The following is a 10,270-nucleotide window of genomic DNA, read 5'->3' as shown; positions in this document are numbered from 1 at the left end:
GACTAAGTTCAGTGGATACTGCTTTAGCCTCTTCTTTCATGGAGGACTCACTACTTAAGTACATGTGCTGATTTCTAGTAAATGTATCAATGAGCTCTTGAGCCTCTTTAATTCTCTTCCTCATGTGTATAGATCCACCAGCTGAATGATCTAGAGACATCTGGGCTTTTTCTGTAAGCCCGTAGTAGAAGATGTCTAACTGCACCCATTTTGAAAATATTTCAGAAGGGCATTTCCTTAACATCCCTCTGTACCTCTCCCAGGCATTATAAAGAGGTTCATTATCCTCTTGTTTAAAGCCTTGGATGTCCAGCCTTAGCTGTGTCATCCTTTTTGGAGGGAAATATTGATTCAGGAATTTATTTGACAACTATTTCCATGTTCTTATGCTTGCTGTGGGTTGGTTATTTAACCACCTCTTAGCTTGATCTTTTACAGCAAATGGAAATAGCAATAATCTGTAGACATCCTGATCTACTTCCTTATCACGTACTGTGTCAGTAATTTGTAAGAACTGTGCCAGAAACTCAGTAAGTTCTTCCTGTGGAAGACTGAAATACTGGCAATTTTACTGCACCATGATAATGAGCTGAGGGTTTAACTAAAAACTGCTGGCTCTGATGAGAGGTATACAGATACTACTCCCATATGAAGCAGTAGTGGGGTTAGCATAAGACCCCAAGTCCTTCTGGACTGTTCAATTCCACTTAGATCCATGATGGAGAAAGGGATATGAGATAGAAAAAATATGGATGTGGAAGAAGGATTATTATTTGAAAAATAAAAATAGAATAAAAGAGAAATTAAAATATTTTTGTTTTTATTTTACTTATTTAATGCTAATTTGAAATTAAAGAGATTAAAATAAAGTAAATGGGAAAAAAATATAAGTTTCGAAAATTAAAAGGAAAGAAATAAAAGAAATTATAAAACTAATTTAATTAATTAATTAAAAAGATTTTTGAAAAATTATGGGTAAGGATTTTCGAAAAATGAAGAGAGAGAAAGTGGTTAGGAAGTTTTTGAAAAAGATATGTCTTAAAACTAAAGATATTTGTAAGATACTAAATGAATAAAAGAAAAGATTTGAAAAAGATATGATTTTAAAATTTTAAAGACTGAAACTTTCTTAACAAGGAAACACCAAACTTAAAATTTTTCAATCAAAATAATAAAATAGGACAAGTAATTCGAAAATTATGAATAAGAAAAGAAAAAGATTTTGAAAAATTTTATAAAGGATTTTCGAAAAATAAAATAAAAATAAAAAAAGAAAATTGAAAAAGATTTAATAAGATAAATTTCAAAATTGAAATTTTAACTTGACTAACAAGAAACTACCAAATTTTAAAAATTTTGACTAAGTCAATCTAAGGAATTTGAAATTGATGCATAAATAAAGGAAAAGATATTTTTTTGAATTTTTAATGAGGAAAGAGAAAAAACAATAAAATGACACCAAACTTAGAATTTTTAGATCAAAACAAAGAAAACAAACAAGAAAACTTTGAATGTCAAGATGAACACCAAGAACACTTTGAAGATCAAGATGAACACCAAGAGCAAATTTGGGAAATTTTAAGAAAATAAAAACACAAAGGACACCAAACTTAAAAATTTTTATACTTTGGACACTAATAATTCGAAAATGCACAAGAAAAACAAGGAAGGACACAAAACAAGAAAAACTAAAGATCAAATAAGGAAAATAAACAAGAACAGTTTGAAGATCAATGAAGAACACAATGCATATATTTTCAAAAATTAAAGAAAAATTAAAACATGCAATTGACACCAAACTTAAAACATGCTAAACTCAATTATAAGTTTATTAGTTTTTATTTATTTATTGAAAATTTTCGAAAACAATCTAGAAAAAGGAAATAAGGATTTTAAAAATTTTAACAAAAACAATAACAAAAGACTCAAATTTAGTGACTCTAAACCAAAAAGATAAATTTTTCCTAATCTAAGCAACAAAATAAACCGTCAGTTGTCCAAACTCGAACAATCCCTGGCAACGGCGCCAAAAACTTGGTGCACGAAATTGTGATTCACACTTTTCAGAACTCCGCACAACTAACCAGCAAGTGCACTGGGTCGTCCAAGTAATACCTTACGTGAGTAAGGGTCGATCCCACGGAGATTGTTAGCTTGAAGCAAGCTATGGTTATCTTGTAAATCTTAGTCAGGAGATTAATGATAAAAATGATTTTGTTTATGAAAAGTAAATAACATGAATTAAATGGTACTTGTGATTCAGTGATGAGGAACAGGTTGAGATTCCGGAGATGCTCTGTCATCTGAATCTCTGCTTTCCTACTGTCTTCTTCTCCAAACACGCATGGCTTCCTTCAATGGCAAGCTGTATGATCCTCTCGGATGAAAAATACCAGGTACGGTTTCTGCACGGCTAATCAACTGTCTGATTTCTCGTCTTGGATGAAAAATGCCAAGTACAGCTACCGCATGGCTAATCATCTATCGGTTCCCGCTAGCGTCGGAATAGGACCCTTGTCCTTTTGCACACTGTCACTGCACCCAACATTCGCAAGTTTGAAGCTTGTCACAGTCATCCCTTCCCAGATCCTACTCAGAATACCACAGACAAGGTTTAGACCTTCCGGACCCTAGGAATGCTACCCATTTGGTTCTAGCCTCTACCACGAAGATACTAATCTCACGGACTCGGTCCGTGTATTAGATACCCAAGAGATTCGCACTCAAGCTGTCGCCCAATGACTATGTTGAGCTCAGATAGAACGGGAGTAGTTGTCAGGCACGCATTCATAGGTTTGAGCATGATGATGAGTGTGACAGATCATCACATTCTCCATATTGAAGTACGAGTGAATATCTTAGAATAGAATCAAGCGTGATTGAATAGAAAACAGTAGTAATTGCATTAATCCATTGAAACACAGCAGAGCTCCTCACCCCCACCTATGGGGTTTAGAGACTCATGCTGTAGAAGATACAATATGAAGTGTAAAATGTCATGAGTTGTAAAATGAATCTCTAAAAGTAGTTTTTATACTAACTAGTAACTTAGATTTACAGAAAATGAGTAACTAAGTGCAGATAATGCAGAAATCCACTTTCGGGATCCACTTGGTGAGTGTTTGGGCTGAGCTTTCAAGATTTCACGTGCATATACCTAAAGTTGGCATTGAACGCCACCCTGAGTGCCAAAATGGGCGTTTTACGCCAAGAAAGGTGCCAGTTCTGGCATTTTACGCTAGAAAGTTTTTGGCTGGCTTTTAACGCCAGTTTGCACCATTAAATCTCGGAAAAGGTGTGGACTATTATATATTGCTGAAAAGCTCAAGATGTCTGTTTTCCAACGCAGTTGAGATCGCGCGAATTGGACTTTCGTAGCTCCAGAAAATCCACTTCGAGTGCAGAAGGGTCAGAATCCAACAGCATCTGCAGTCCTTTCTCAGCCTCTAAATCAGATTTTTGCTCAGGTCCCTCAATTTTAGGCAGAAAATACTTGAAATTACAGAAAAATACACAAACTCATAGTAAAGTCCAGAAATATAATTTTTGAATAAAAACTAATAAAAATATAATAAAAAGTAACTAAAATTTACTAAAAATTATGTAAAAATAATGTCAAAAAGTGTATAAATTATCCACTCATCATGAACGCTTAACGCTTTTGTATCTCTATTTTCTATATCTTTGAGCTTTATTCCCTCGTCGAGCTTTTAGTATATTATATTCCTTGATTATAAATTATTGTATGAGCTTTAAAACTGTCGTGGCACTTTGTCGACCTTTGCTTTACGGCTAGAGGTAAGGCTTAGGGTGGTAGGGTGTTATAAGACTGACGTCAATGACTGAGATTAGGAGTTTCTTGGGATTAGCCAGCTACTACCGAAGATTCATTCATGGGTTTTCGCAAATCGCATTGCCAATGACAAAACTAACTCAAAAAGATGCATCGTTTGTGTGGACATCAGAATGCGCAAAAGGTTTCCGAACCTTGAAGGAGAAATTAACTTCAGCGCCAGTCTTAATCTTACCTGAACCACACGAACCATCTGAAGTTTATTACGATGCCTTGTTAAAAAGCTTGGGTGGTGTGTTAATGCAACATAGGAAGGTGGTGGCTTATGCTTCACATCAACTAAGACCACATGAGGTGAATTATCCAACTTGTGACTTGGAATTGGTGGAGATTGTGTTTGCATTGAAGATTTGGAGGCACTATTTGTACGGAGCGAAGTTTAGAGTCTTTTCTGATAACAAGAATCTCAAGTATATCTTTGATTAGAAAGAGCTCAATATGCGCCAAAGGAGATGGATAGAGTTATTGAAGGATTACGATTTTGAACTGAGTTATTAGCCTGGGAAGGCTAATGTTATGGCAGATGCCTTGAGCAGGAAGTCATTAACAATTGCATGGATGAGGATTAAGGAGGCACTACAACAAATAAGGGTTTTCGCAACGGTCAAAAACCGTTACCGTAGACTGAAAAACCGTTCCTAAAACTTTAGGCAACGCGTTGGCAACGGTTTTTGACCTGTGGGATATGCGGCCGTTGCCAATGCTCAAAGGCAACGGTTTTTTACCTAAGGCAACGGTAACAAAAAAGCCGTTGCCAAAGTTACTGGTATAAACAACGGTTTTGACAACAATTTTTAAAGAACAGTTTAGAACCGTTGCTGGATAGGCAACGGTTTAAAATCGTTCTCTTTCATGACGCAACGGTTTAAAATCATAATTGGATAGGCAACGGTTTTAAACTGTTGTAGTTTTATTATTCACAAAGCCAACGGTTTTATTACCATTGCCATTTTATAGTTGTCTTTGACAACGGTTTTAACACCATTACCTTTTATGACTTTTGACAACGGTTTTATAATATATAATTCTTTATTTACAATAGGTTTCTCATGTTTCATTGAAATTAGTTCCAACTATTTTTTTAATTTAATGTCAATAAATAAATCAAATCACTAAAGAAAAATATACATAATAAAGAAAAGTTGTACTCATTGCTTTGCATCATTTTACAACTTAAAATACACCAAACGAAATTCAAATCCAAATTAGAATCAATTAATTCATTGTTTGCACACGCAAAAACTTCAAAGTTTAAAATCTATACATGTTGACACTAGCCAAGCCATTACCGACTAAGAACCTGATGTAGCAAGTAGCATTCTCAATCAATATGTAACTGCTAAAGTAACTAAAAGAACATTGATTAGATCAGACATAATGCAAACTACAAGAAGCATAGAAGAGAAACATGCAACACAAAGCATATCACAACTTTGATCTTAGCAACATTGTTTGCTCTCTCTTTATCTGATGAGGAACTCCTAAGGGCTTGGATCTTAGACAAGCCGCGGAATTTGTTTCCAAGTCTGCTGCCACCGAGAATGTACTCAGTTGAGTCATCAAACAAATTTAATCCCTGAAAATTACAATAATTTAAACACTCATTTTGTGAAACACTAAGACATCCATTGAGAGAATCAACTCGGTATTCTCAGCCATTTTATATGCTAACAAGATAAACCAACCAGCAATTAAAAAATAACCATTAATAATAGAAAATAAGCTTAATCCAAAACTAAATTGAATTCAAACAAAACTTCTATGCTTAACTTTTTACATAGAGAGAACATATTCAGCTAAATGACTCTTTGATTTATAATAGAAAATAAGCTTAATCCAAATACACACCGAACCTGAGCGGACCAAGTGGGGGACAGCGCAGTGGACGCAAGCAGAGAGGAGAGCATGGAATAGCAGTGGATGACAAAGTAGGAACCGATGACGACGCAGAACTATTTTCTCCTAACATTGCTCAGAACAAAATCTCATTAAAGAAAAAAAATTCAATCAACAAAGTAACTAATGGCAGAATAAACCAACATCATCATAGCAACAATCAACAAAATTCATAATAAATGAAACCAATCCATAAACCAAACAAATGAAATCATGGGGTTCTTCCCAAAAGATTTTACCATAATAGAAGAATAGTCTTTATAGTTTATACCTCAAAGCAAACAGGGCAATTGTGATGCATTATTCTTTTCAAATAGTGATGACCAGCTTCCAATAATTTAGAGTAGCAGCATCCTAAAACATATAATGATTAATTTACAAGGATCAAGAAAAAAAGATATAACTATGCAGAGAAAACAGGAAAAAAAAAGGAACAATGAATAAACTCACCATATTTCTCACCTCAATTCACCATTCACAGCAATATCATTAATCAATTACTCGCTTAATCAAATTATAACTCAATAGCTGAATAACTAAAAAAAACTATACCTGATGCTTATTGATGCAGGCAGGCGACCCACAATCAATTTTATTTGGATTGAATAGTTCCAGCCAAAACAGAATTAATATTTTCCTATTTTGAATCAATGACCAAAACAGAGCAGTGACCAAAATAGAAAATGCATTTCCAGCCAGAGAACTAGTGACCAAAATAGAAAATGCACTTCTAGCCAGAGAACCAGTGACCAAAACAGGCAGTATTATACCAAATCAATATTCAAATAAAAACAGAAACTAAATCAATTAAAATAATAGAACAAGAGACACTTGAGTTACCTAAACAGAGGTTGAGCCACAATGAGGAGGCAGAGAACCAGTGACACGGCACAATTCAGAAGCAGCGACATCCAGATTGTAATGCCCCCAAAGAGAAATACTTGAAGCCAAATCAGGCATGAAACACAACCAAAAAATATAATACAGATTAAAAGCCACAATACAACGAACATAACTATTGAACTATCCACATAAACTACACATAACTTATATCCACTAAAGTGGCTACTTTTCTCAATATGTGGGGAGAAGTTATAAATACCGGGAAATGGTTGTTTCACTTTAATGGTGCTGTTATTTCTCAATTCATTCAATTAAATGAACATATTGTATACCTAACTGCACGCCAATCAAATTCTAGCAATTCAAACAAGTCATGGTTCTGTAGTAAAATAGCATCCCTTGAGTAAAAAAAGGTAGGAACAGCACAATTACACAACATACCCCTGAACTAAACTGCAGACAACTACAGCTAACTTCAATGAACCATATTCTGATTACAATGATGTTTTTCTAGTACCTTGTTAGGGGATTACATTATATCAAATAATCCAACTAATCCTAACAAAAATCATAGACTACCATTTATGTTTAGACAATAATTTGAACAATATTTGATCTAATGTCACAACACCTAATCAATTTTCCTTTTTGAATTAAAAAAAAGCAGTTAGTGTAGCATGAGTAAGAAAGGGACTTGCAGAAAACACGATTATAAAGTAAAAAAATGGACAAATGAATAACTATACTAGAATTAGAAGAAAAAGAAACTCACTCTGCATGAAGGAAATGGGTATTCGAAAATGTAGGACAGCAGACGACGGCGTGACGCAGAAGCAGCAAAGTAGAAGCAGAAGAGGTGACAACCCACAAACGACCACGAGAAGCATCGACGGCCAGGGCAGTAACGACGACGGCGACAACACACAGCAGCAACTCCGTCTTCCTCGTGCGACACATCCCTCTCCTCGACGATGACGCAGGTGACGGCTGCAGCAGGACGCAGCGGCGAGCTGGGCGCGACGGGGTGCGGTGGCGACACGGCTCCCTCCCCTCTTCTCCCTTCTTCTCCATTCTCTCTTTCTTTTCTTTCTTTTGTGGGTGTGTTGCCGTGTGTATTGTGTTGTGTGTGTGAGGAGTGTGGCGGCAATGTGAGGAGGGAGGGAGGGTGAGTGTGAGTTAGAGACTTAGAGTAAGTGTCAATTAGGGTTTTGTTTTGGGGGAAAAGGGTTAGAATTAGTATAGGTATTTTTAATAAAAATAGGAATAATTTAAAAATTAAAAATTAATTTTTTTTATCTAACAATAATATTTATAAAAATATTATTTAATTGTTAATTTGTAAATTATTTTTAATTAAGTACACTAATTTAATAATTAGAGATAATTAAATTAATTTTTTAAAATTATAAATAAAGTTTAAAATCTAATTATTCAAATTAAAGTATATAAAATTTTTATTATTTTTTAATTAGTAAAATTTTTATATGTATTTTTTAATTTATATAATTATTTAAATATTAAAAATTGTTACTTGATAAAAAAATTGTGGTAATGGTTATAAAACCGTTCTTTAAAATAGCCTAAGAGAACGATTTTATTTTGTTATAACGTAATAAAAAATTGAATTTCAACTACAACACTATAAAAACCGTTGTTTAAGACTATCTAATAGAACGGTTTTAAAGTGTAGCAATTTAGGCAACGGTTTTTAAGCGTGTCATTTGTACAATTATTTAAACAACATTTACAAACCGTTGCTTAAAACAAATCCTTGTAACGGTTATAAAACTATTCTTTAAAATAGTTAAAGAGAACGGTTTTATTTTGTTGCTATAAAATAATAGAAATTGAACTTCAATAGCAACACTGTAAAAAACCGTTGTCTAAAATCATCTAAGGGAACGGTTTTAAGCCATTGCAGATTTTAGCGTTGCTAAAGCCCATATTTGTTGTAGTGAGGAAGAGTTGGTGAATGAATTTGTAGAACTTAAGTTAGGTATTGAGAAAGTAGACAGAGAGGCTTGTTTGAATCAGTTTCATATATCAAGTGCATTCAAGACGTAGATTTAAAGGACCCAACAGGACGAGCAGGAGCTTCAGAGAATGCTACAACCGATTAGAAAAGAAAGGCAAGGAGAGATACCAAGGACAAAGAAGGTATATGGAGATATAAGGGGAGGATTTGTGTGCCAAATGTTGGGAGTTTGAGACAAGAGTTGTTGATGGAGGCTCATAGAAGCGGATTCTCTATTCATCCTGGAACCACGAAGATGTACCATGATTTAAAGAAGATGTTTTGGTGGCCTGGGATGAAGGAGGATGTAGCTACACTTGTGTCCAAATGTCTAACGTGTCAGAAAGTGAAGATAGAGCATTAGAGACCGTTAGGAATATTACATCCTCTCGAGATTCCTCAATGGAAGTGGGAAGGTGTTACTTTAAATTTTGTAACAGGTTTGCCAAGGACTTGGGTAGGATTTGATGTGGTTTGGGTGATCGTGGATCAATTGACCAACTCTGCTCACTTTCTGCCTATTTGAGTGAACTATTCATTGGAGGAATTGGCAAGACTGTACATCAAGGAGATAGTAAGGTTGCACGGTGTGCCAACAACGATAGTGTCAGATCAAGATCCCCGATTCACATCAAGGTTTTGAGGAGCTTTTCAAAAAGCTTTCGGTACGAGACTAAGTCTCAGCACAACATATCACCCACAAACTGATGGTCAGTCGGAGAGGGCTATTTAGAAATTGGAGGATATGCTAAGGGCGTGTGTGCTGGATCAGCAGGGAAGTTGGGATCGTTACTTGCCGTTAGTGGAGTTTGCTTATAACAACAGTTTCATGCGAGCATTGGGATGGCTTTGTTTGAAGCCTTGTATGGACGGAAGTGTCAGTCTCCACTGTATTAGTATGAAGCGGGTGAATCAAGTGTATTGGGACTGAAATTAGTAGCAGAAACCACTGAACAAATTAAGCGAATTCGAGCTAGGATTCTAATTCCGCAAAGCCAACAAAAGATTTATGTGAAATAGAGAAGAAAGCTGTTAGAATTTGAAGAAAGAAATCACATGTTCTTGAAGGTTACTCCAACAACTGAGATCGGAAAAGCAATCAAACTGAAGAAATTAAACTTGAGGTACATTGGGCTATTTGAGGTATTGAAGCAAATTAGGCCGGTGGCTTATCAAATGGCCTTGCCGCCACATCTATCTAACCTACATGGCGTATTCCACGTGTCACAACTCTGTAAGAACACACCGAATGCATCTCATGTGTTAGAACCTGAATCAGTTCAGTTGAAGAAGAACCGAACATTTCAAGTCACACCGGTGAGGATTGATGACATTAGTGTGAAGAAATTGTGCGAAAAAGAAGTTTTGTTGGTAAAAGTAGCATGGAGCAGAGAAGGAATAGAATAGCATATTTAGGAGCTAGAGTCAGAGATGCAAAAGGACTATCCCAAGTTATTCCCAGGCAAATCCTAAATTTTGAGGACAAAAATTCTAATTAGGTGGGGAGTATGTAACAACCTGAAATTTATAAGCCGTTTAATTAGAATAAAATAATAATTTAATTGTTCGGAATAGGTTGAAAATTTAAAAATATTAATTTGAAAATTTAAAGGTGAGATTTGGATTAATGGATTTTTCCGAGTGAGAAAATGTAATTTAGCCGG

At 35.1% G+C, this 10,270-nt stretch overlaps 1 protein-coding gene across 1 annotated transcript; it reads left to right on the top strand.

The window, feature by feature from the left end:
• The first annotated feature begins 9,662 nt into the window (after positions 1–9,662).
• On the top strand, positions 9,663–10,013 carry LOC107607443 (uncharacterized). The gene has a single exon (XM_016309400.1). The coding sequence runs from the start codon at positions 9,663–9,665 to the stop codon at positions 10,011–10,013; it is 351 nt and encodes a 116-aa protein (XP_016164886.1).
• The last annotated feature ends 257 nt before the right edge of the window (positions 10,014–10,270 follow it).

This window comes from Arachis ipaensis, chromosome B7 (genome assembly GCF_059453495.1).
Source record: "Arachis ipaensis isolate K30076 ecotype BB chromosome B7, ASM5945349v1, whole genome shotgun sequence".
In the NCBI taxonomy this organism is placed as follows: domain Eukaryota; kingdom Viridiplantae; phylum Streptophyta; class Magnoliopsida; order Fabales; family Fabaceae; genus Arachis; species Arachis ipaensis.
The sequence above is the reverse complement of the archived record's forward strand: the minus strand, read 5'-3'. Positions and strand labels throughout refer to the sequence as shown.

Excerpts from the sequence above, each read along its gene's own strand:
- LOC107607443 (XM_016309400.1), top strand. The coding sequence starts at position 9,663 with ATGTTCTTGAAGGTTACTCCAACAACTGAGATCGGAAAAGCAATCAAA.